At 40.9% G+C, this 27,900-nt stretch overlaps 1 protein-coding gene across 5 annotated transcripts in view; it reads left to right on the top strand.

Annotated features, from left to right (window-relative positions):
- GNPTAB (N-acetylglucosamine-1-phosphate transferase subunits alpha and beta) overlaps positions 1 to 27,900 on the top strand; it is an 85,777-nt gene that overhangs the window by 19,856 nt on the left and 38,021 nt on the right. For all 5 annotated transcript variants that reach the window (XM_055575479.1, XM_055575484.1, XM_055575505.1 and 2 more), the window contains exons 2-5: positions 15,565 to 15,650; positions 23,871 to 23,990; positions 25,039 to 25,080; positions 27,562 to 27,767. In XM_055575479.1, coding sequence (XP_055431454.1) covers positions 15,565 to 15,650; positions 23,871 to 23,990; positions 25,039 to 25,080; positions 27,562 to 27,767 — 454 coding nt within the window. The remainder of the gene's footprint in view (positions 1 to 15,564; positions 15,651 to 23,870; positions 23,991 to 25,038; positions 25,081 to 27,561; positions 27,768 to 27,900) is intronic.

Here is a 27,900-nt window from a genome sequence, read left to right on the forward strand (position 1 = left end):
TCACTGCTGTTTATAGTCCCATCTTCTTCTTTTTTAAAATAGTACTTAGTTTCAGTCTGAAAATGTTTATGTGTGTATTTAATATCTCATCTCTCTCTCTCCGCTCTCTAGTACGTAGGCTCTGTGGGAGAAGGGTTTCTGTCTTATTCACCACTGTATCCTCAGCCCCTGGAATACAGCCTGACACTAAGAGGTGGAATGCAGAAAGATTCTTTCTTCCTAGTATCTAAACATGGAAAGGTCCCCTGAGTGATCAGTGTCTAAAGTGAACCTTAATGGAAAATATATAGGTTTAGTTGATATTAGTTGATATGTAATTATATTAGAGTTCTTCAGAGAAATGAAACCAGTAGGATGTATGTATATATGAACATGCATGCTCATGGGCACGTGTGTGTGTGTATGGAAATAGACTTATTATATGGAATTGACTCACAGGATTGTGGAGGCTGACAGGTCTCCAGGATCTGCATTAGCAAAACTGGAGACCCAGGAGAGCCAGGGATGTAGCTCCAGTCCAAGTCCAAAAGACCCAGGAACCGGAGAAGCCAATGGTGTAGTTCCTACCTGAAAGTTGGCTGCACAGAGACCCAGGGAGAGCTGATGTTTCAGTTCAAGTTCGAAGGCAGGAAAACTGGTGTTATGGCTCAATGCACTCAGATCAGAGGATATTCTCTCATACTCAGCTTTTTTGTTCTATTTAGGCCATCAACTGATTAGATGAGGTTCTTCTACATTAGGAAGGAGGGCAAGCTGCTTTACTAGTCTAATTTCACCTGAAAATACCCTAGTTGAAGTTTCTTTCTATTCCTAATTTGCTGAGGTTTTTATTTGTTTTAAATAAAAAATGGGTTTTGAATTTTGTCAAATACTCTTCCTATATCTATTGATAGGATCATAAGATTTTTCTTCTTTTACCTATGAATATGATGGATTACATTAATTGATTTTCAGATGTTGAACCAGCATTCAAAAACATGTATCTAGAATAAATCCCACTTGGTTATATTATATGATTCTTTTTCTGCATTGTTAGATTTTATTTCATAACAGATTTTCACATCTATATTCTTGAAAGTTATCAGTTTGTAGTTTTCCTTATAGAATGAATTAGAAGGTATTCACGCTGGTTCTGTTTTTCTGGAAGAAATTGTAGAGAATTGGTGTCATTTCTTCCTTGAATGTTTGGTAGAATTCACCAGTGAACCCATCTGGGCCTGTTGCTTTCTGATTTGGAAGGTTATTACTTATTGATTCAAATTATTTAACAAGTAGAGGCTATTCAGATTATATGTTTCTCCTTGTTTGAGCTTTGGTAGATTGTATCTTTCAAGTATTTGGTCCATTTCATCTAAGTTATCAAATCTATGATCATAGAATTGTTCATAATGTTCCTTTATTACTCCTTTGGGAGGAGTATTGTAGTGATTTCCAAAATCGTGTGGTAAAACACAAACAACAAAATTTGCATTTTAATGATTTTTAAAATTATTTGTTTGGCTGCACAGGGTCTTAGTTGCAGTAGATCTAGTTCCCTGACCTGGGATCACACAGGCCACCTGGATTGGGAGTCTGGAGTCTTAGCCACTGAACCACCAGGGAAGTCCCATTTTAATAATTTTTAAGTGTATCAACAACTCCATGGCATTAATTACATTTACTTTGTTGTGTAATTGTTACCACTGTCTGTTTGCAAAAGGTATCCATGACCCCAAACAGAAACTTGGTAGTAAGTAGTAACTCTGTATTCTCCCCTTGGGCCCTGGTAACCTTTAGTCACTTCCTGTCTTTATGGATTTGCCTATTCTGGAGATTTCATATAATGGATATCTCATACACTATTTGTCTTTTCTTGTTCTGGAGTTTCTGCTTGTTTTTCAGTGTTTCTGAGCGGATGAGAGATTGGAGTTGCCACTCTGCTGTTTTGCTGAGGTTCTGTTCCAGGATGATAGTTTTGGTGGTTGTTTTTTTCACATAATATTTTATCAGACATTTTACCATTTAACTAGTCTGCATGTTCCATAAAGGAAGATCTTTTGTTTTGGTTGTTGCTGTGTGTCTTAATTTGGAATGGTGCCATATAATATCCGCTCGTTGACTGAATTAAGTTACTAATTTTTAGCAGTTTAAAACCTGCATAATTTTTAATAGCTTCGTAATATTTGTGTGACTGTACCTTAATTTCAGAGAAGGCAATGGCAACCCACTCCAGTACTCTTGCTTGGAAAGTCCCATGGACGGAGGAGCCTGGTGGGCTGCAGTCCATGGGGTCGCGAAGAGTCAGACATAACTGAGCGACTTCCCTTTCACTTTTCACTTTCATGCACTGGAGAAGGAAATGGCAACCCACTCCAGTGTTCTTGCTGGAGAATCCCAGGGACGGTGGAGCCTGGTGGGCTGCCGTCTATGGGGTCACAAAGAGTCGGACACGACTGAAGTGACTTAGCAGTAGCAGTACCTTAATTTACTTCCCCAATTACCTATTGTTTAATTATTAAAACTGTCTTCAGGTTTTATTTATATAAGTAATAGTGATTATCATCATATTTATACAGAAGTCTTTGGGTACACCTATGTTGATTTTCCTGGCATGTATTTCTAGAAGTGGAATTAGCCAGAACAAAAGACATGAGCATTTCTGTGTTCCTTTGAATCATATTGCTAATTGCTCCTCAGGAAAGGGTTTTTTAAATGACTTTACAGCTATTTAAGTGGCACCCCACTCCAGTACTCTTGCCTGGAAAATCCCATGGACGGAGGAGCCTGGTGGGCTGCAGTCCATGCGCTAAGAGTTGGACACGACTGAGTGACTTCACTTTCACTTTCACAGCTATTTAAAAATATATAACCTTCTTGCCTAATTTATGACTTCTTTGCAAAGCAAACTCATAAAAAGAGAACTCTGCTTGGTGAATTAAAAAAATTTTTTTTATCCAAGTAATAGTATGAGATTAAAATTCAGTTGTCGGTGGAGGTGAGTTGCAGTAAGCACCACAAGCAGGTATTGTGTAAAACTTGTCTCATTTCACTAAACTTTTTTAGGACAATTAAATTTTACCAAAATAAACAGGTAAAACTTAGTTTGACTAATTTTGACTTCTTGTTATAATAGAAATATTTACCAGGTTCAACTACACTTTTATGTATACTTTGGATATATTTTTCACATGATATATTGTAATTGTTTCATATTTGTCTCCCTAATAGGCTGTGAGACCCTTGAAGGACTAAATATGTTCAGTGTTCTTTCATTGTCTTACTACCTTATATTTCCTTTAGTACTTTGTAGTTATTAGAATCGATGGATTTATATCAGGTCACTTGATTTTTTTATAACGCCTTTTGGGATAAGGGATTATTATTTTAATTTTACATTTGGAACTTACAGGGCTATAAGTGTCTTGTCTAAAATCACGAAACTGGGGGCTGGGGTCCAGGCCTCCTTTTGTGACCAGAACTTAATCTTTAAGGAATGAAAAGCTGCAGTGCGGTCCAAGAGGACATTGTGCCGTGTGGAAATGGTCAGTAATTGTGAGCTGTCCAGTGCAGTAGCCACTGACTACCTGTGGCTGGTGGGCACTTGAGGTATGTCTAGTGTGACTAATGTGCTGAGTTTTAAATTCACCTTAGTCTTAATTTAAATAACTATGTTTGGCCAGCGGGGATACCAATTTTTTGGACAGTCCAGGTCTAAACTCCTAGGTAGAGTAACTGTTTGCAAGGACATGCTAGCAGGGCACTGGGTTTAAAGTCCCCCCTGCCCCCCATACAATTCTGTGATCCTGTAACCTCTGAACTATAAGACAAGTGAACCTGCATATATGTACCCAGGAAGTTGGTTTGAATACTCCTGAAACCATCTTTGGTATGGTTATTTCCGCCCCCCTCCCTTTTACTTTTATTCAAGTGTGGTTGAGATTATTTTTTGCCATTTAGATAAAACTTTTTATAGTAAAGTGTACTGTCACAGGTTTAACATTCTTCATTCTATGTTTTATTTACTTTTTAAATAGTGGATCTTCTTATTTAATTTATTTGACTGTGTCCAGGCTTTGTTGTGGCATGCAGGATCTTCCTGCAGCACCTGGACTCTATTTGAGGTGCATGGGCTAAGTTCCATGGTATATGGGATCTTAGTTCTCCAGCCAGGGATCAAACCCATGTCCCCTGCATTCCAGGAAGGAGTCTTAACCACTGGACCACCTGGGACACGCAAAGACTTAATTCTGTGTTTTAATATAAGTTCCTTTATTATTTTGTCTCCTCTCCCCTCAGTGGCAGTCCTTTCTTTGCTTCTTTTTTTGTTGTTCTTAGTTCCCTGACCAGGGAGTTGAACCCCGCCCCTTGGCAGTGAAAGCTGAGTCCTGACCACTGGACCACCAGGGAGTTCCCTCTCTTTGCTCCTGTAGTCTCTTAAAAATCTCAGCTTTCTCCCAGGAAAAGGAGAGAGATTTTGTTAAGCTATTATGTTGAACCCTGTCCTTGATTATTCCTTTTCTCCAACAGTAATCTATTTCACTTGTGTTCATTTAAAAGCTGAACAGTAAATATTCATAAATCATTTCATGCAAGTCAATGATTAATCCTTAACAGGATGTCTGCTCCCTGATAACGAGCCCTGGTTCCCATTTTGTGCCCTTTAAAATGGTCAGCAAATGTGTGTTGTGTGTCTAATTATGTGAAGAATTCACAAAAGGTAGAAGTGGTCTAGGAAAGTATCTTTGAATTTAATTAATATTTGAGTAAATAGTGGTCATGCGTCTTGGGTTTAGATCATTTCCAGTATGTGAAAAATGGAAACTACTCCAGTTATTAAAACCACTCTAGTTATTTTAATAACCATTCAATGCTTAATATGAAATGGGTTAATCTCTTGTTTTAGCCACTTTGTGTTGAGAAATGAGATCAATTGACTGTGTCCTCCCAAAATCTACAAGCTGAAACTTTATTCCCAGTGTGATGGTATTAGGAGGTGAGGACTTTGGTGATTAAGTCATAAGGGTGGAGCCCCTATGTGTGAGATTAGTGCCCTTATAAAACAAACCCCAGAGAGCTTTCTTGCCCCTTCCAACATGTGAGGTGACAGAGTATGAAGACAGCCATCTGTGGACCAGGAAGCAGGCCCTCACCAAACAACAATCTGCTAGCACCTTAATCTTAGTCTTCCCAGTCTCTAGAACCGTGAGAAATTGCCGTTGTTTATGAGCCACCCAGTCTGTAGTGTTCTGTCAGAGAAGCTCTAATGGACTGAGGCAGGAAAATGAGCATGTTTCATCAAATGTGATTAGAAAACGCTGCTGGTGATGAGCAGATTTGACTTTCTGATTGGTATCAAAGGAGAAGGTTGATTACTGGAAAAAAAAATAGAACTTAGAATATCTCTTAAGTTATCTTGGTCTCTCATTTAGCACCTGTTAACACAAAGTATATTTGGTTCTCAGAAACTGTGAAGAACTTGCAATTTAGGAATATTATAAACTTCTGATGTGGTTATCAGTGTATGAAAATCTCTGTCAGAGTTACTTAGAGTTCTTGCTGTTTGAGATTGGAGGGTCTCAGCATCTTAAGTTTTATAAGATCGCATGTCACATTTCTACATTCAGACACTGAGGAGGGGACATGTGTTTTAATGGAGAGAGTTTTGCACCCTTGTGTGCTGTCATCTCTGTATCTCCGGCCTTTAGCTTTTACCTTGACTCTTTGGGACTGGATCTGAAAGCAGGAAGTTCTGATGGGAAACCATGGAGCGGTAAGCTGTTCTAAGGTGTTTTGCCTTATAAAACTAGTAGCCATAATCACTCATTCTAGAAAGTTTTATTGATTTTGTGCCAGGCACTGTGCAGGGTTGTGGGACTAAAAACACAGAGATCAAGTTCCTGGATTTGAGTTGCTCGCAGAGGTGTAGACAGATATTTAAACAAGTGAACAGCTTATACTGTATGTGGCATGTAAATGCTGTCTCTAAGAGACCTGCGAGCAGTTGGCAGGAGTATTGTGCAGCTCTGTTGGATTTGCATGTTTCATCAAAACAATCTTGTGAAGTCGGTGCTGTTGATATCCTCATTCTATAGGCGAAAAAGTTGAAAATGGAGAAGTGCCCTGGATTTTATTATTAAAGGCCAGATTTAAACTCATGTCTTCTGATTGTAAATCTTATGGTCCTTGCACTGTATACCAGATCCCTTCTTAATAATTACTTCTGTCCTCCTCTTTTTAAAAAAAGGTTTATTTTTATTTATTTATTTGGGTGCACTGAGCCTTAGTTGCTGCATTTGGGATCTTTAATCATGGCATGTGGGATCTAGTTCCCTTGACCAGGGATCGAACCAGTTTCTCTGTATTGGGAGCTCAGAGTCTTAGCCACTGGACCACCAGGGAAGTCCCCCTTCTTCCCTTCCTTAACTGGGAAACCCCCAAAGGATTACAGAGCTGGCACTTCATTCTCTATAATCCTACCACAAACGTGCATTCAGTCCTCTTCCGGAACCATCAAAGTCATCAGCAAAAGTGTGCACCAGTTTTAAAACTGAAGAAAATCTTACCAACTGAAAATTGTAGCATTTGTGGGCAAAAACCAGCTAAAGGACTATTAGACATTCTACAAATGTTAAGGAGAAACACAACTTTTATTATGTGACTTGTGGTTATTTATAAACATGCTGCTGTTGCTGCTGCTGCTGCTAAGTCGCTTCAGTCGTATCCGACTCTGCGACCCCATAGACAGCAGCCCACCAGGCTCTCTGTCCCTGGGATTATCCAGGCAAGAACACTGGAGTGCGTTGCCATTTCCTTCTCCAATGCATGAAAGTGAAAAGTGAAAGTGAAGTCACTCAGTCATGTCCGACTCCTAGCGACCGCATGGACTGCAGCCTACCAGGCCCCTCCGTCCACGGGATTTTCCAGGCAAGAGTACTGGAGTGGGTTGCCATTGCCTTCTCCGTATAAACATGCTAGGGAAACAGTTTTGGGCCATCGAATTACAGATGGTAAACATACCAGTCTCAACCGGTTAAATGACCACATTCATGAATGTGTATTTGACAAAGCTGGCTCTGTGTAAATAAGCATCGGTGAGGCAGCCGGGTAACAGCTGGGCAACGCTGAGAGAGCCTGGGCCAAGCTAAACAGGAACATGGGCTACAGCCTTGGGTTGATTAAATTTCAGCACCACCGCACACACTGCTTCTTGGCCTGGAGTGTCTCTTTGGGTCACTGTAGTCCCTGCCTCACAGTTGGTACCTTGTTCCAGGGATTCGAGAGGGAGGGCATGGTGGCACGATGGAGCTTGTGAGTGTGTGTGCACGCCCTTTCTCCTCTGCGGTCAGCACTCAGACTCACTTTGGCTGCCATTTTGTAAAACTAACCAGCAATTGATCTTGAATACCTTCTATGCCATGATTATTAAAATGGAGTCTTAAAAGTTAAAAACATTTTGGATTAGTAGAATAAACTACCTTTAGATGATTTTTAGATAAATTATTAATAATACATTGTTTATGTGTTATTTCAGAGCTCATATAGTATTTCAGAGCTCATGCAGTATTTTAATAAATAGCATTTTAGTTTATCGTGTCTTAAATTTTTACCAATGAACTACCGTTAGTAACAGAGAAAAGTACTCTGAGAAGAATAATGTAGGGGTGTGGGTGTCTGTGTGTGGAATAGCTCAAAATGGCAAATAGGACATTTTTTTTTGTTTGTTTTGTTTTTATTTATTTATTTAATTTTATTTTATTTTTAAATTTTACATAATTGTATTAGTTTTGCCAAATATCAAAATGAATCCACCACAGGTATACATGTGTTCCCCATCCTGAACCCTCCTCTCTCCTCCCTCTCCATACCATCCCCCTGGGTCATCCCAGTGCACCAGCCCCAAGCATCCAGTATCGTGCATCGAACCTGAACTGGCAACTCGTTTCATACATGATATTTTACATGTTTCAATGCCATTCTCCCAAATCTTCCCACCCTCTCCCTCTCCCACAGAGTCCATAAGACTGTTCTATACATCAGTGTCTCTTGTGCTGTCTCATACACAGGGTTATTGTTACCATCTTTCTAAATTCCATATATATGCGTTAGTATACTGTATTGGTGTTTTTCTTTCTGGCTTACTTCACTCTGTATAATAGGTTCCAGTTTCATCCACCTCATTAGAACTGATTCAAATGTATTCTTTTTAATGGCTGAGTAGTACTCCATTGTGTATATGTACCATAGCTTTCTTATCCATTCATCTGCTGATGGACATCTAGGTTGCTTCCATGTCCTGGCTATTATAAACAGTGCTGCGATGAACATTGGGGTACACGTGTCTCTTTCCCTTCTGGTTTCCTCAGTGTGTATGCCCTGCAGTGGGATTGCTGGATCATAAGGTGGTTCTATTTCCAGTTTTTAAAGGAATCTCCACACTGTTCTCCATAGTGGCTGTACTAGTTTGCGTTCCCACCAACAGTGTAAGAGGGTTCCCTTTTCTCCACACCCTCTCCAGCATTTATTGCTTGTAGACTTTTGGATCGCAGCCATTCTGACTGGTGTGAAATGGTACCTCATAGTGGTTTGGATTTGCATTTCTCTGATAATGAGTGATGTTGAGCATCTTTTCATGTGTTTGTTAGCTATCTGTATGTCTTCTTTGGAGAAATGTCTATTTAGTTCTTTGGCCCATTTTTTGATTGGGTCATTTATTTTTCTGGAGTTGAGCTGTAGGAGTTGCTTGTATATTCTCGAGATTAGTTGTTTGTCAGTTGCTTCATTTGCTATTATCTTCTCCCATTCTGAAGGCTGCAAGTAGGACATTTTTTGAAGGTTAGAGTTGTATTTTTATCAGATGAGTTTCCCATAAAATTTTTGCATTGCTACCAACATAATGTTTCAGATGTCTTATAAAAATGTTGTTCAGGAAGTTACGCTTGCTTCCCCTTGTTGGCCTTTCATATCTATGTGCCTGTCATTGCTTTGGTGCTGTTTGATATCAAAGGTGGAACCCATATCTCCTTCTCTGGGAATTGCAAGTCCAGGTGGACGGACCAGTTGTCCATTGGGCACAGCACGCTCCCTATACCTTTTATTTGCCCATGTCATGGGAGAATCACCGTCCTGCTCTAGCAGCACAGTGGATTGATGAAATAGATTAAGTACTTAGTTCCTAGTTGAGGAAGGTGAGGCCCACACATTTGTAACTTACCCAGCATTTCATAGCTCCCAAGCCAGAGAGCAGGGCGGTTCTCTTAGGAGTCTCCCAAGTTCTCAGATCCAGCCTTCTCTTACATCACTTCTGCAGTAGCTAGGTAATATTTACTAAGAAGAAAATGGTATATAATGTGCTGGAAATGAGTTTATAGTTAACAGAACTGTAAGTCATTCTCTCCCCTCAAGCAGTTTGGCCTGTCAAGATGCTAACATGGGATGAAAGGCAAGTAGCAATAAAGAAGCTAAATGACGCAAGGCCAGAGGTTTTACAAGGCAGTGGGCAACCGATTTCCAAAGAAGTGATAGAGCTAGAAGTTATTCAGTTCTGAGAAGGAAGCATTCAGATTGGGCTAAGAATACAGAAAGGCTTTGTGCCAGAACAGAGGCTTGATTTTACGGTAGTCGGTGTTTCTCTAACCTATTTGTCTTTTGTTTACTGCTAATAATTGCTGAAAACTATCTAATTCCATGTGTAAGCCTTTTTTTTTTTTTTTTGGCTTCCTTGTTGTTTGGAAGGTGTTCATATTTTTGTAGTTTACCCTAGGAACAAACAATTTTATAATTGCACAAATTTCTACTCTTGATAGTATTAAGAAAATAATTTGACGCTAACCCTTAGATGAATTTTATTTGATTTACAAGTTTCCTTTTTTCATTTCTCATTGAGCATAATACTTATTCATCTAAAAAAGTTTGGAAAGATTTTCATAATAATGTTTAGTTGACAGGAATAGCAGAAAGGGAAATGGTTATGATGGAAGAGAATCAAGTTCAAATGTTGATGGGCTTAGGACCAAGGACAGAAGACCCAGAGAGGAGGTGAGGACAGGAAGAGACCCAGTGTCCTTATGGAGTTGACATGTGGGCATAGGAGGACGCTCTGATAGCCACACAGTTGGGTGCCTCCTTAAGTCTAGACTTTTAGGAACGGCAGGGATTTCTAAAACAGTTTGGTCAGGCCCCCTTCATTATACAGATGAAGGAATAGCCAAAAAGGCTAAATAACTTGCTCAGAGTTACTCATGTGCTTCCCAGGGCATGCTAGTGGTAAAAAACCCCACCTGCCAATGCAGGAGACCAAAGAGACGCAGGCTTGATCCCTGGGTTGGGAAGATCCCCTGGAGGAGGGCATGGCAACCCATTCTAGTCTTCTTTGCCTAGAGAACCCCATGGACAGAGGAGCCTGGGGTGCTGTGGTTCCTAGGGTTGCAAAGAGTTGGACGTGACTGAAGCAGCTTAACACACATGCATGCAAAGGTCACTCAAAGTGACAGAGCTGGGATGAAAACCTGCATCCCAAGTAATAACCCAGCATTCCTTCTGTCTTCCCCAAGGTCTAAGAGTGGAGAACTCTGCACTAGAAGAGTGTTCCTAAATGTGTTAGAGAAGGACCCTTCGCTGTTGCTGTTCTTTCCAACACACTAGAGTGGTTTGGAGATGGTGAGATTAGTTTATCTGATGAAGGAAGGCACGTTATGTTCATATCAGCACATCAGCATTGCCCAGACATTGGTGAAGCTCGTGCTCTCTGCTGTTTTCTCCCCACCTTCCAGGTGGCCCTACTAACTGAGGACAATTATATTGAGCTTTATTTTTTTGTGGCTTATTTTACAAGAAAAATAGATATACTGGTTGTCCTTTTGCAAGCTACCAAGGAATATTGATGGAGAGTCACTTCCTTTTGAGCTCATAAGCTGATACAGATAAATACAATTGTATTACTGAATATAGATACGTAGTCTTTTATATATTTAGCAAAACAGATGGCATTTCTTAGCTATGTGCCTGTCATTGGTTCAGTGCTGTTCAATATCAAAGGTAGAGCTCATTTCTCCTTCTTTGGGAATCAGCAAGTCCAGGTGGACAGGCCAGTTGTATGCACTTACAACCTCAAGTATACCATGACTAAAGTGGGACTCTCGAATCCCACCAGCTCTCATCCCCTCTATACTTGCTCCTCCCATGTCATTAAATGGCCCTAGTCTGTGTTCAGTTACTCATTCTGCTGCAGCTGCTGCTGCTGCTGCTGTTGCTAAGTCGCTTCAGTCGTGTCCGACTCTGTGCGACCCCATAGACGGCAGCCCACCAGGCTCCCCCGTCCCTGGGATTCTCCAGGCAAGAACACTGGAGTGGGTTGCCATTTCCTTCTCCAATGCGTGAAAGTGAAAAGTGAAAGTGAAGTCGCTCAGTAAGTGTCTGACTCTTCGTGACCCCATGGACTGCAGCCTACCAGGCTCCTCCATCCATGGGATTTTCCAGGCAAGAGTACTGGAGTGGGGTGCCATTGCTAGAAACGCTGAAAACCTAGCGATCGCCTTGATTCTCTTCTCCTTCACTCCCCTCTCCCATCTGGGAGCAGATCCCTCTACCATTCCTTGTTTCCCAGATGAACTGCTGACAGACTTCCATTTATCCTTTAAGACTCTGCTAACGTTGCTGGAATCAAGACTGCCGGGAGAAATATTAATAACCTCAGATATGCAGATGACACCATCCTTATGGCAGAAAGTGAAGAGAAACTCAAAAGCCTCTTGATGAAAGTGAAAGTGGAGAGTGAAAAAGTTGGCTTAAAGCTCAACATTCAGAAAACAAGGATTGTGGCATCCGGTCCCATCACTTCATGGGAAATAGATGGGGAAACAGTGGAAACAGTGTCACACTTTGTTTTTTTGGGCTCCAAAATCACTGCAGATGGTGACTGTAGCCGTGAAATTAAAAGACACTTACTCCTTGGAAGGAAAGTTATGACCAACCTAGATAGCATATTCAAAAGCAGAGACATTACTTTGCCAACAAAGGTCCATCTAGTCAAGGCTATGGTTTTTCCAGTAGTCATGTGTGCATGTGAGAGTTGGACTGTGAAGAAAGCTGAGCGCCAAAGGATTGATGCTTTTGAACTGTGGTGTTGGAGAAGACTCGTGAGAGTCCCTTGGACAAGGAGATCCAACCAGTCCATTCTGAAGGAGATCAGCCCTGGGTGTTCTTTGGAAGGAATGATACTAAAACTGAAACTCCAGTACTTTGGCCACCCCATGCGAAGAGTTGACTCATTGGAAAAGACTCTGATGCTGGGAGAGATTGGGGGCAAGAGGAGAAGGGGACGACAGAGGATGGGATGGCTGGATGGCATCACTGACTCGATGGACGTGAGTCTGAGTGAATTCCGGGAGTTGGTGATGGACAGGGAGGCCTGGCGTGCTGCAATTCATGGGGTCTCAAAGAGTTGGACACGACTGAGCAACTGAACTGAACTGAACTGAACGTTGCTTCTAAAGGGCAGTCTTTCCCGGTATCTTCCTGGAAAGAGTCAGGTGCTCCTTCAGTGCAGCTGTAGCCTGCAATAAAGTTCTTTATTAAAAATAATCAACTATAATTCCTTGAAGTCAGGTAACTTAGCTTAATTCTCTTTGTAAATATGGTACCAGGCACATTAGACTCAACACACTTTATAATTAGTTGTTTTATTTATTTTTTGATTTTTTATCCTTCTAAAAAATTTTTTGGGCTGTGCTGTGCAGCATTCAGCATCTTAGTTCCCACATCTGGGGTTGAACCTATGCTCCCCGCGGCGGCAGTGCAGAGCCTTGACTAGCTAGACTGCCAGGGAAGTCCGTAAAATCAGTTGTTTTTAAATCAGTGCTTTGAGTGGGAGAGTTATTAATTTGTGGTGTTTATGAAACATCCCAGTGAAGTGAGGTTGTAAAGGTAGGCTGAAGCCAGGTCTTGAAAAGTCTGAATGCCAGAAAAAGAAGCTAGTAGCAGTTGTAGCTCATTTGGGTCCACAGGGCCTTCAGTGTAGCCAGCTGTTGTCATGTGACTGCATTCTGGCCAATAAAAATGGAAGGTGTACATGCAGCTTCTGAGAGTCTCCTTAAAAGAGGGGCTTGTCTTCCCTCGCTCTCCTCTTCTGTTGGCTGGAGTGATATCTAAGTGACCGGGGCCCCCACAGTCATCTTAGTGTATCAGGGCCGCATCCTAGGGTTGGTAGAGCAGGACCCCAGAAGAAGCCTTGGCAAGAGCGAAGGCCTTCCCGGAAGGGGAGCAGAATGAAAGGGCACATTAAAAGGTCAGATAGATGGGATTGAGCTGGCAAAGGAGACTGAAAAGGAGCCACCAGAACGATGGGTGGAAAACCAAGAAAGTGGTTCAAGAAGGAGGCACTGGGTGACGCTGCCAGCTGAGTAAGATCGCAACCAGGAAATTGTCATTGGGTTTGACGGTGTGGAAGCCTTGGTAGGGCCAGTGAAGTGGTGAGAGCAGAAGTGGTGCTGGAGCGGCTGGAGGGTGGGTAGGAGAAGTCTCTCTGAAGATAGCTGCCCTTAAAGAGACAGAAAGTTCAGAGTAGAGTGACTAAGATGGAGGGGATTTAGAGGGGAGGGAACGTTTCCCTGAGATGATGGAATATGCTGATATGCTAATGGGAATAATCCTATTGAAAGGGAAAGAGAAAGGAGGCAAGGTCTTGAGAAGATGAGTTGATGAGATCCAGACAGAGGTTGAGTGTTTGCAAGGATGGGGGACACTTTCTCTGTTGTAAAGGGAGTGAAGAAGAAACTGGGGCACGTGTGTAGGTAGGTTTATAGATTTGGGGTGCACGCATGAGGGAGCTTTTATCTAAAGCTTTCCATTTTCTCCTGAAATGTTGAGCAAGGTCAGCTGAAACCTCCACAGGTTGTGAGGTCACCATCCCCCATATCTTGTCCATCTCTTCTGTTGTAACTCAATGTTCTGTGCCGCAAAAAGTTCCCCGTGTTTTGGATGGATCATGTGGCTGCCTTGAAGTCCTCCAGTGCCCCCGTTTCCCACGGCACACATGGCAGGTCCCCTTCAGGGGACCCTTCCCCAGCCCCATCTCTCTTTAGGTACTCTGTGCTCCAGCCAAAGCCACCGGAACAGTTGCCCTCAAACAACCCCCATTGCCGCCTCTCAACCTTTGAACATGCCCTCCTGGCACTGACCTTTTCTCCCTACCTGGTGAACTTGTTCTCCAAGACTCAGTCCTCATATCACAATGCACTAAATCCCTTTGACTCCCCTCCCCCTTCCACAGGCCAGAAGCTGTAGCTTTTATTTACATAATTATATAACTATCCTTTTGAATTTTTTTTTTTAATTTTATTTTTTGGCCTTGCCACACGGTATGTGGGATCTTAGTCCCCCAGCCAGGAATCGAACCCATGGACCCCTTGCATTGGAAGCACAGTCTTAGCCACTGGACCACCAGGGCAGTCCTGAACTATCCTTGTACTGTAGCTCATTCATTTGGATGGAGCACAGTATAGGGCAGGCACTGAGTGAATGGATGAATTTTGATTGCTTTACCTGTTTCTTTTGCAATTCTTTATTTAAAAAAATTTTTATTGAAATATAGTTGATTTACAATGTTAATTTCTACTGTACAGCAAAGTGATTCAGTTATACATATGTATACATATACATTCTTCTTCTAAAAATTCTTTTCCATTTTGGTTTATCATAGATATTGACTATAGTTCCCTGTACTATACAGTAAAACTTTGTTGTTTACCTGTTCTATTTATATCCTCTAACCGAAATTCCCACTCCATCTCTCTCCTACCCCCTCCCTGGTATATATATAAAACTGCATTTTTTTTTTATCCATGCATCTGTTAATGGATATTAGATTGTTTCCAGTCTTGGCTATTGTAAATAGTGCTGTTGTGCATGTATATTTTTGAATTATATTTTTGTCTGGATATGTGCCCAGGAGTGGGATTGCTGGATCATATGGCAGTTCTATTTTTAGTTTTTTGAGGAACCTCCTTGTTTTTTTGAGGAATCTACTCTTTTCCATAGTGGCTGCACCAACTTACATTCCCAGCAGCAGTATGGGAGGGTTCACCTTTCTCCACACTCTGCCAAGCATTTGTTATTTGTAGACTTCTTAATGATGGCCATTGTGACTGTGTGAGGTGGTATCTCATTGTAGTTTTAATTTGCATTTCTCTAATAATTAGCAGTGTTGAACATCTTTTCATGTGCCTGTCGGCCATCTGTATGTCTTTGGAGGAATGTCTATTTAGTTCTGCCTATTTTTCAATTGGATTGTTTGTTTTTTGTTGTTGAGTTGCATGAACTGTTTATATATTTTGGCAATTAAGCCCTTGTTGGTCACATCATTTGTAGATACTTTTTCCATGTCCATAGGTTATCTTTTTATTTTGTTTATGGTTTTCTTTGCTATGCAGAAACTTGTAAGTTTAGGTCCCAATTGTTTATTTTTACTTTTATTTCTGTTGCCTTAGGTGTCCTTTAGCAATCCTTAATGAAATTAAGATGAAATGAAAGTTATATACTCTCAATATTTGATGCAAAGTAAACATTGTTTCTTTTTCTTTCTTTCCCTAGGTGGTTCTGGAATGGAGCCGGGATCAATACCATGTTTTGTTTGATTCCTACAGAGACAACATTGCTGGGAAGTCTTTTCAGAATCGGTGAGAAGAGACCACTTTTGGAGAGTAGCTTATTTGGGCTCAAATGATAAGTTGTGAAATCACCCATGCTTTATATGGAACAGTTGAAGGGGTCTTTCCAAGTTGTAGATATGATTTAGCTTGTCACACGTGAAGGAACCTTGTAATCCATCCTCACATTTCTAGGGATGACAAATTTGATTCTCAAAGAGCAATCCTGCCTTGTTGAGTATTGAGTACTTTAAGTTACATGAGCTCACTCTGTCCTTGACCCAGTTCTGTGAGGTAAAGATAATTCCATCCCCCTAGGATGAGAAAGCCAGATGGCTACTCTGTAGCCAGTTCCAAGCCCCAGCCAGTTTGCCCATCACTGTGTTCATAACCAGGGCATCTGCTGTGGCATCCACCAGGACCCTCACATGCCCTTGTGGTCACCACACCTTGCTGCCTCGCTATGGGGAGGAGCAAAGCACCTCACATGTGGGGTCTTTTTCTCCTTAAGGCCAAGCTTCTTGGTGCAGCCACTCCTGAATGCTGCCTTCACCCTTCCTCTTCCTTGGAGATTTCTTTCTGCCTCACGAGGCAGACCTCAGAGTGCAAGCAATCTTTTCCAACATCCTCCTTCCCTCTCGCAGCTAAAATGAATCACACAGGCTCTTTTCCTGTTTTGCCTGTAAAACTGTTACTTACATTGTTTTATATCATAAAAGCAATATATGTCTGTGGTTGAAAACAGTTCAAGCAGTACAGAAAAGTAGAAAGTAAAGCCTATCTCTGTCTCATTCTGAATTTCCCCTGACCCAGAGCAACCATGGCAAATGAATTTTTGTTTTGGATTCTTCTGGTGTCTATCCTTTTAACCTAAAAAAAAAAAAAAAGAATGGAAAACAGAATTGTCTCCTTTTTGACTTACTTTATGCAGTATCTGTTGACTCCTTTCCATTGTAATGGTACAAGGCTAGTCACTGTAGGGCATGGAGCAGGGGGTGACCAGAAACAAACATGGGGTAGCCAATAAAGCTAGTTACCCTCTTAGAAGACAATTATGTAACTATCAAAGGCTGTAATCAGAAATTTCCCTAGGTCCTGACTGTTTATTTTCCCTGGAGAATAGACTCCATGAGTCCTCTTTACCTTCACTGAACCAGAAAACCTAGTAAAAGTATAACTAGTAATTGGTGTTGATTGGTGCACCTCGAACATTTTCTGGGAGTGCCTCTAGACTACATCAGCAATTTATACGAAGCTCTTGTTTCTGTTTAGAATTACTGCCTGGCGCCTCCATCCACTTGTTATGAGTACCTATGTGGTTCCTATCAAATAAGTAGTTTTTATAAAAAGCTATGTCAATTAGTTTTAGACGTATGCACTATTATAGTCCTGAACATCTCAGCGAGGAAGGGCTGTGGGATTCCTTGAGTTCACTTAAAGCTTTACTCTTTAGTCCTTAAAGCATCCTGTGTATGAGTGGCATCCCTGAATTTGCTCCTTCAATTAAGGTTGAATCTTTGAGCCCTACTTTGTTTTAGATGCTGAGATCTGACTCTCTACTATAAAGCATTTTGCAGTTACGTAGGGGAGATAGCTTATCAACAAGTACCTGAGGAAGTAGGGAAACTCGAGATCTTTCTCTTAGGAGCTCTTAAAACAGCAGTTTCCAAAGACACGGGGTGGGGGACAGTGTGGGGGGGCGGCAGTGGAACCAAAGCTACTTTTATGACAACATTGAGGTGTTATTTGCCTTTTTTATTGCATTGACATTTGCACTCATCGTGTGAAAGCCATGGTGGGTAAAATTGCAACACCATTACCACATATCTGCAGGAGTCAGAAAAATGCTGAGTTTGCTTAAGAGTGCTCCTGAAACGTCAATTTGATTATATCTTGGCCCTGTGAGTACACATTTTCTTAATGTTGCGTGTGATGCAACGGAAAGCACACTTCAAGCACCACATGGTGCCTGTCTTGAGGAAAAGCCCTCATGCACTTGTTTTTAGTTGCAACCTGAACTTTGTTTATTTCATGGATCACCATTGTTATTACCTGAAAGGACAGATGGCAGTGTCAGTACTCAGGCTTGGTTATATTTGGCAGGTATTTTCTTTGCGGTGAACAAAGCAATCCTGTGTTTGAAGGGAAAGAAACAAAGTCATTATGCCAATGATAAAATTTGAGCTTTCAAGTGAAAATTAGAATTTAAGAAAACTTGTTTCCACCCCTGTGAGCCTAACATTTCACAATATTATATAAAGACTTCTTTGATTAGATTTGCAGCATTATCCAAGAAAATCACATTTGTTAATATTATGTAAGAAAATTAAGGAAATACGTCACCATGTGGCTGAGCTGCGTAATGCAGTAAGCTTTTGTTTTCCAGATAACCAATGTATTGATGTTATAGAATTTTTTTTTTAATTTTATTTTATTTTTAAACTTTACATAACTGTATTAGTTTTGCCAAATATCAAAATGAATCCGCCACAGGTATACATGTGTTCCCCGTCCTGAACCCTCCTCCCTCCTCCCTCCCCTAGAATTTTACACAGATAAAAAAGCCATTCAGTATGCAAGAAAGACCAATGAATTTTAATGTAAAAGCACAAAAAGTTCATTAATATGGTTTCAGATTATACATTGCAGCTGATTTTTAAGAAACTACCACTTACTTTGGTGTGGTATCTAATATCCACCACTATTTGAAAAGGCTATTAAAATACCCCTTCCCTTTCCAACTGCGTGTCTGTAAGCCTGAGTTTTCTTCAACCCAAACAACATCTGGGAACAGATTGAATACTGAAGATTGAGATGCTTCCTTGCTTCTCCTAAGTCATTAAAGAGATGTGGAGAAATGTAAAGCAATGCCTCTCACTGAATTTTTGTTTTGTTTTTTGAAAAATACTACTGTTTTCATTTAAAACAGCACGTGAAGGGATTTACTGTTGTTTTTAAATGAATTAATATTTTTTAAATGTCTGACTAACTTTTGAAAATGGCAAGTGTGGGTATTTACAAACTATAAACAAGCTTTGGGGCTCCTTAAGAATTTTTGAGTGTAAAGTGTCTGGACTCTAAAAAGTTTGAAAATCATTCCTTAACATAGCAGTTCTCAAGCTTCAGTGTGCAGCAGAATTCCACAGAGGGCTTGACAAAATGGAGTTTCTCCCCACCTCCAGAGTTTATGCATCTGTAGGTCTCAGGGGTACAGAGAATTTTCATGTCTTAAAAAGTTCACTGGTGATACTGAAACTGCTGGTTTGGTGACCACGCTATGAGAACTGTTGCAGTAACGGATTTGTAATGAGACATAATTTTCCTACTTCTCCAGTTTTTATTTTAAAACAACGCTGATTGTCCTAAGCAAAGCTCAATGTGGCTGTCTTTTTCACCCCAGCATTTGTGAGCACTCAGCCTCCTCTGTCTGATGCTGTGCTGCATGCTGATGGTGCCTCTCAGCCTTGACAGAGCCTCAAAGCTTTTAGAAGGAAAACTAGCTCACGCAATCTAGATACTGAGGTCAGCTCTCTTAATCATGTTCTCTTTCTAAAGAGTATGTGTGTGTTCTCAGTATTTCTTCTTACAATTTTGTTGTTGTTTGGTTGCTAACTCTCTGTGACCCCCAAGGACTGTAGCCCATGATGCTCCTCTGTCTGTGGGATTTCCCAGGCAAGAATACTGGAGTAGGTTGCCATTTCCTTCTCCAGGGGATCTTCCTGATCCAGAGCTCAAACCTGAGTCTCCTGTACTGCAGGCGGATTCTTTACTGCTGAGGAACTAGGGAAGCCCCTCCTAATTTTAGGTTGCATTAAAATGTAGTTTGATTTTTATGCAGGGATATTTCAAAATTACCTAATTTTGATGATGACAATAAAAGGTAATATTACATGGATGTTGATGGTTGGATAGCTCTCCAATTCAGGGAACATGAACTTGGGCAAACTCTGGCAGATAGTGAGGGACAGGGAGGCCTGGTGTGCTGCAGTCCATGGAATTGCAAAGAGTCAGACATGACTTAGCAGCTGATGAAAAACACCATAACATCATATGTTCTAGTATGTTTTAAAATAGCCATAATTTTTATAGGAAGTTTTCAGTGTTTTGCTAGTGTTTCTGCATGTCTTTTTAATGTTGTCCCTGAATGAAAAAAAAAAAAAATTTCCCATTCTATATGCCAGTATCAAGTGAATATATAAATTATGTACTGCTACTAATTGTGAGGTATTAAATTAGGGGCTCAGTTTTGTCATCTCTAAAATGCAGATATTAGATTAAGTGTAAAATCTCTTCGAGCTTTGGTTCTCAGATGCTATTTATGTTCTAAGTTTTCTTTGCTTTATGGAATGTAGAACCAAGGGACTATTAAGTGCCTTCATATTCATTTAAACTAAAGTGATTAAAATAAGAGTGGTATCACTGTCACCACGGCTTTGGTTCTGAATCATAGATCACTTACTTAGTCTTCAGCTCTAAGATAAAGGCTTCCTTCTCATCTGGAGACTAAGATAGTGGTCTGTGGTTAGATTGAAAGCCTCAGACTCACTGTGACCATGTCTAAGAAGTAGAAAAACAACTGACTCACTAGCCAGGGGCAGATCACAGGATCTTCTCAGGGTTGTCAGTTTAACACCAGAGAGTTAGGTTGATCATGTAATACAGTCTTAGTAGAAGAGCCAGGACATAAATGCATTATATATTTAATGTTGCTTTCCTTGGTTGAGCTTGTAGAGATAATCTGTTGACTATTAAAACAATCTTTAATAGCAGATAGTTACTGTACAGGAAAACTTTGGAATGTGCATATTTCTCCTTCCTTTTTAAAAGCCTTTCTAAAATATGTCACTTAAGTGGGATTTTTGTTGTTGTTAATTGGTCTGTACGTAGACCACAAGATCCCCTGGAGAAGGAAATGGCAACCCAATCCAGTATTCTTGCCTGGAGAATCCCATGGACGGAGGAGCCTGGGGGGCTACAGTCCATGGGGTCGCAAAGAGTCGGACACGACTGAGCGACTTAACTTTCACTAACTTGAACTTAGACTACCTGTGACCTAACTCACATATAGGTAATGTGAAGCATTCTTTTTTTAATAGAAGAGACAACTGTTTATGTTGAGGGAATGAACTGATAGTTATTTGGACAGTATATACATATTAAACCCCACTGTGTCTCAGGCACTATTCCTAGGCACATAGTATTGAACAGGAGGAACTCATTGACCTCACACAGAAGTGATATTTTAGTGGGGGAGGCTTTTATTTATTTATTTTAATTAAAAAATTGTGAACTGTAATCTACATATAAGTCAGTAGTTCTCAAAGTGGGTTTCTGGACCAGCAGCATTGGCATTACCTGGGAACTTGTTAGGAATGCAGTTTCTGGGGCCCCCAATCCAGACCTAGTCAATGAGAGACTCTGTAGATGGAGCCTAGCCACCTGCTCAGCAAGTCCTATAGGTGCTTCTGATGTCTGCTGACATTCGGAACATCCATATAGAAACATGCAGAAGAAAATCAAGAGAAAGTAGTGTTTGCATATCATGACAGTAGGGCGAGAGAGCCTGAGAGTGTATGGGAAAGAGAGGAAGGAATTAATGAAGATGGGCACAGAACGTGTGACACCATTTCTGCCTTAGAGCTGGTCAGTGTAGTGGAAGACAGAAAAATAGCACAACCAGTATGCTAAGGACTCCTTAGAGAGTGGAGTACAGTGGAAGCTGCCTGTTAAACGGTACATTTTCTTTGTGAGAGATGAGGGAAGAGGGCGTTTGGGGAATGAGGAAGTAGTTAAAAGAAGCAGGAAAGAAAGGATATTCTAAGCAGAGGAAGTGTGTTCAAAGGTACATAAGCCTGCAAGCTCTTACCCTGTTTGGGTAAGGGCATATAGCTCGCACGTCTAGAGCATGAGGTATGGATTATGAAGTTTAGATTTCATTCTGCAGGCAGTGATGCACCTTGATGGGAGGACTCGTAGATGTTCAGCTGTCACTTGTGCCTGAGTATGAGGTGATTGATTCCACATTTTTCCCCATGAAACTCTGGGTCCCCTGGTACCTCTTTGACTCTTGTTTCTTCTTAGGTTCTTCCCTTTGCTCCTGTTTGTCTCTGTCACACTGGCTTCTCATTCTTTAACCATGCCAGATAAGCAGCTGCATCAGGGCCTTTGCACAGGACATTTCCCTTCTCTGGGCTCTACTTGCCCAGTTGCCCACATGGCGGCTTCCTCACTTTCTTTACCTCTTTGCTGAAATGCCAACCTTTCCAGTAAGGCCATCTCTGATCTCCCTATTTAAAACTGACTCCCCCCCGCCACACATAAGACCTACACACACTGTATATCCCCCTTTTCTGCTCCATAACATTGAATATCATCTGACTTCATTTATTTGGTTTATTTCCTGTCTTCACCTTTCTAGAATGTAGGCTTCATGAAGGCATGCATTTTGGTCTGCGCTGAGTCCCCAGCACTTAGAACAGTGCCTGGCACGGCATATACTAGTGCTCTGGTGATAGTTATTCAATCAGTGGATAAATACTTCTTTCATCCAGTCATCTCATCTTCTTTTAAGCCAGAAGTGATTATCACTCTATTTTCTTCCTTCCATAATTTGAATGATTTATCCCCCAAACAGCATTATTTCTCCCTGAGATTATTAACCTGTGGCCAAAACAGATTGTTAAACATTTTAGTCTTTGGAGCCCTTTGTGCGCTGGGGGCCCGATCCTGTGCCTGACCTGTGAGGAAGACAAAGAGGAGGGTAAGCTTGGCCTAAAAATAAAACAACCCCCCTCACACCCCCTAAAAAAAATAACCCTGAAAGTATAGTGTTCCTTGGAAAAGATCAAACCGGAAACAGAATCATCCAAAATACGTCTTACGTTCCCATGAGCTCTGTAGTATAGTTCCAGAGCAAGCACTGAAAGATGGGTAGGATCTTGGTAAGCTGATGAAGGAAAGGAGGAAAAAACTTTTTAGCAGGGATTAAATCTGAGATGGAGCTTAGACAGGACAGTCAGGGATTAAAAGCCTGCCTGACGTCTGGGCTTCCCTGGTGGCTTAGATGGTAAAGAATCCGCCCGCAGTGCGGGAGACCTGGGTTCGATCCCTGGGTTGGGAAGATCCCCTGGAGAAGAGAATGGCTACCCACTCCAATATTCTTACCTGGAGAATTCCATGAACAGAGGAGCCTGGCAGGCTACAGTCCCTGGGGTCGCAAAGAGTCGGACATGACTGAGTAACTTTCACTTCATGGACTCCTAAGGTCAGGGGTATGATAGATAGTAAGGGAAAAATCGAGCAGGTTTGGAAAGGTCTTCTATGCTAGTGTCTCAAGTAAGTCATCAAGCTCCTACCTGCCAGGCACAAATCCTAGTCCACAGGGTACTTTAGGGAACAAAGCAGATGTGATTCCTGCTGCCCTGGAGCTTACATTCTAGGGGAGGCACACATGAATTACCAGTATATGTAGCATGTCAATTATTTAATATGTTAGGAGATTACTGCTATAAAAAAGAAAAAAAACAGAGTCCAGCAAACAAGATTGGGAGGGGCCCGGCTTGGTGGCAGCAGAGAATGGGAAGTCTATAGCGTTAAATGGGTAGGTCTTCGTTGTGGAAAGTGAAAGTCGCTCACTTGTGTCCGACTCTTTTTGACCCCGTGGCCTATACAGTCCATGGAATTCTTCAGGCCAGAATACTGGAGTGGGTAGCCTTTCCCTTCTCCAGGGCATCTTCCCAACCCAGGGATCGAACCCAGGTCTCCCGCATTGCAGGCAGATTCTTTACCAGCTGAGCCACAAGAGAAGCCCCAACATTGTGGACTGCTGGCTGACTTTTTGGGAGTCATTTTGTTTAAGCTTCTAATTTCTTTTCTGTGTTTGGCTGCATTTGTATCCCAGCTTCCTCATTTGCTAAACTGAGAAAGTAGCAGTTTGAGCTTCTAAGACCTCCTCTACAGTCTTAAAATGGAAAGGACAGCAGCCTCTTTACAGGGTGGTTGTGATGATCAAATGATGCAAAACTACATCAAGTGTCTAGCAGAATGCAGCTCACAGAGAAGGTCCTCAGTAAATATTAACTGTCCAAGCCCCAGTTTCAGAACATGCAAGTCTGTGATATGCACCATGGTTGGATTACCTTTTTGTTGATATTCTTCCATAACCTCTGAGGTTAATTCCTGTATGCTCTTCGTATTCCCAAATATATTGGAAAAATGCGTATAAGCTGGAGGACTTATGGGTTTCCCTAGGCTCTGTCTGCCCATGCCGATCGACGTGGTTTACACCTGGGTGAATGGCACAGATCTTGAACTGCTGAAAGAGCTGCAGCAAGTCAGAGAACAGATGGAGGAGGAGCAGAAAGCAATGAGGTAAAACCGATTGGATTGTTAGAGAACAAAACACAGCACGTTCTACAGTTATAAGTAACAGTACATTTCAGAAGGTAAGATGATGCTCACATTGTTGTTCAAATAAGAGTCTGCATCTCAAGTTCATGCCGTTAGAGGATTCTGGCAGTCATGCATCCAACCCTTGTTTCTTGGTGCCCAACGAGGACTTAGCCACTTTGGCCGAGATCTTGGCCTCACCCTGCCAGGTGGCCACTGTCTCATGAACGTGGTGCTCTAGGTCTCTGAGGGCCTAAAGGTGGAGGAGCCACCCAAGGGAGCCCTGGTCTTCCTTCTCATTTAGCCTGAGTCCCAGGTGTGATAGTTTCATGAAGTGAGGTTTTGTTATTCAAGACAGCTAGATTAGTCCCTTGAAAATAAAACAGACCTGCAGACATAACTTTTCTTCCATTTGATAAAGGTAGTAAAAAGTATATTTGTTACCCTTTTTACTATCAAACAGTACACTATGGAATTAGAAACCTGGGTAGTTGTTTTAATGGAATTTTGATTATTTTATTTACTTTATCTGGGAAAAGTACAGTGGGTTTCTGGAGAACCTTCTGAACCAGGGGTCTGGCTGATGTAATTTCCCCTTTGATTCCTCAGGAGTATTTACTGGGAGTTCCCCTATTCATTTCTTTGTAAATGTTATGGGTGCACCCCAGTTTCAGGTCTTTGGCCCTGTTATACTGCAACACATTTGTCTGTCTTTCTCTCTGTTCTGTCTGTGCATGAAAATGACTTTGATAGCCTTGTACCAGTTTTACTAGTAAAATGTAAAAGCTTATATTTTAAGTAAATTTTCCTGGTTACTATGTATGGGACATGATAATATTTGTTGATCGTATCTTATTAAAATGTAGAATTTATGATGCATAAATATTATACATAGTACAGTACTTCTTAACCTACTGGTTGGTCCTTGTGGAGTAACCAGGAAAATCAATGTTGTTAAGTTCCCTTGTATTCTCATGTAAGGCTAATACTTGTCCATGCATGTGTAATGAAATCTGTTTCCTTTCACTAGAGAAATCCTTGGGAAGAACACAACAGAACCAACCAAGAAGAGGTAAGCATTTTGATTTTCCTCTCAGGAGTGAAAATCAAAGGAGTGAAGTGAAATGTCCAGATTTTTCTCCCTTGCTTTTGTTGGCTACACAGTATTTTTTATTTTACTCTGTTGCTCCTGTTCAGTCACTCTTCTGCAGTCATTCTTCCCTAAATTAAGTGCATACATCAGATGAGAACACAAAGGCAGAGTTGATTGAGAGCTCTGATTATTCTTGTTGTAGGTAACCAAAGCATTATCGTTTCTAGATGCATTAGGTAACGTTTTTCTTCTTTGCCCTTTCTATTAGTCTGTCTTGATGTGCTATTCTCTTGGTCCATTCAATGTCCATTGTTTAATTATGTGTTCAATGTATATTTCCTTATCTTTAAAAGCCAACATAATCATATGTCTTATATCTAAGGATTTGGGAAGGAGATTTAACCCAATGACAAGAATCAGATTATTTCTCTTCATTGGAATCATACCTGACACTAAATAGGCCCTTAACACAAGACTGTCTCACGAATAAGTGGAAATCCGGTAACTGCCACTTGCCCACTGAACCATTAGACTTAAAATAGAAGAGTTATTCTTAGAAGTGATCCAGAAGTGCCTTCTGAATCACCTCTTAATGTTAATTATGCTTATTTATTTATAAATATCTATTACTAATACTGTTATTTTTAAATGACTTTTAAATTAAAGCTGTGATGCAATGTTACAGAAAGGTCAAGAGGAAAGAAAAGAACAAGCTCACATAATTCTGTGGCCCTCACTCCACAATTATGATCATTTTCTTATTTCTTTTTCATGCACATTTTTATAGTAAACAATTTCTAATCTGTACAGTTTTGTATTCTATTTTTTGTTTTATGTAATCATACATATTTCTATGTTATCATACTACTTCTTACTTATCCATTTTAATGCTGCTGCTGCTGCTGCTAAGTTGCTTCAGTCGTGTCCGACTCCGTGCAACCCCATAGATGGCAGCCCATGAGGCTCCCCCATCCCTGAGATTCTCCAGGCAAGAACACTGGAGTGGGTTGCCATTGCCTTCTCCAATGCAGGAAAGTGAAAAGTGAAAGCGAAGTCGTTAAGTCTTGTCCGACTCTTAGCGACCCCATGGACTGCGGCCCACCAGGCTCCTCCATCCATGGGATTTTCCAGGCAAGAGTACTGGAGTGGGGTGCCATTGCCTTCTCCGTATCCATTTTAATAGTTATATAATATTCCATAAAGTATACTATAATTTGCTAAATGTTGGGAACCTGCTGTATTTTCATTATTGATGCTATATGTGGGTCTGGCATTTTCTGTGCGTGGGTTTGTTTGCTTTTCCTGTTTTTGTTTCTTTTCTACTTGGACTACATTCCTGGACATAAACTACTTAGGAAGAGCATGTGTGTGTTTTCATGGGTCTGATGGAAGTATTGGGGGTGTGTGTGTGTGTGTGTGTGTGTGTGTGTGTGTGTGTGTGTGTTAGTCACTCAGTCTCGTCTGACTCTTTGTGACCCTATGGACTGTAGCCTGCTAGGCTTCTCTGTCCATGGAGTTCTTCAGGCAAGAACACTGGAGTGGGTTGCCATTCCCTTCTCCAGGGTATCTTTCTGACCCAGAGACCTGACCCAGGGATCTGACCCTGCATTGCAGGCAGATTCTTTACCATCTGAGCCACCAGGGAAGCCCATAGGTATACATGATATATGTGTATCATGTTAGCAAATTGCTTTTTCAAGAGGAAATGGGGAATTCATCTGGAGGGACACTGCAGAGTTTGAGAAGGGTAAACATGCTACACTTGGACGAACATTGCCTCTTCATATTTTGAGGGGTGCTAATTTAATAAGCTAAAGGTCATCGTTTTCTTTGCATTTCTTTGACCATTGATGAGGTTGCACAATTTCATGTATTGTTTATTAACTGGTCATAGCTCCTACCTTCTGAATTCTGTTCCATTGACTGTTATTCTAGGTATTTCTTATGTTTAGGCAGGAATATTTCATGTAAATTCATCTCACCTTGTCACATTTGCTTTTGTTTGCATTGTGTCCTATTATATTCAGTGTACAGAGTTGTATTCTAGTTGGAATTGGTAAACTGTATCTGATGACATTGTTAACCAGAATTTATCTACTTCCTTATCTGTCTAATAATGGGTTTTACTGGAGTTACAGATAATGTTGAAAACAGTAGTAATGAAATGCTTAATTTCTTGTACACCTTTGAGTTAGTAAATTTTGTGGCAGTCTTATTTTATTAATAGGAGTTTGAAAGCTTTATCTTTTGAGTTGTACTTGTTTAATAGTTTTCTACCATACTTGCTAACTTACTAAATTTTTATATTCTTGAAATAGAACTCCTTGTTTATTGAGCATTTATGATTTTTAAATAAAACACAGAAGAAACATCTGTAAAATTTAGTAGTAACCAGTGGGCTTCTCAGCGTTGTTTACATTTTTCAAGCACGTAGTTGTGAGTATGTCCCTGTCTTTCCAGTGAGAAGCCTCTGGAGTGTTTGCTGACGCACTGCATTAAGGTGCCAATGCTTGTCCTGGACCCAGCCCTGCCCGCCAACATCACGCTGAAGGACCTGCCGTCTCTTTATCCTTCTTTTCATTCTGCCAGTGATGTCTTCAACGTTGCAAAACCAAAAAACCCTTCCACTAATGTCTCAGTTGTTGTTTTTGACACTACTAAGAACGGTAAGATCTTCTTGTGGGTGTTATAAAGTCTTGATATCATTGGATGCTGGGATAACAAAAGTTTGAATGGAACAGAATTGATTAAGTTTTTAAAAAATGCCTGATAAATTAAAAATATAACAAGGGAAGCAGA

The sequence above is a fragment of the Bubalus kerabau genome, chromosome 1 (assembly GCF_029407905.1).
Source record: "Bubalus kerabau isolate K-KA32 ecotype Philippines breed swamp buffalo chromosome 1, PCC_UOA_SB_1v2, whole genome shotgun sequence".
NCBI classification, from domain to species: domain Eukaryota; kingdom Metazoa; phylum Chordata; class Mammalia; order Artiodactyla; family Bovidae; genus Bubalus; species Bubalus kerabau.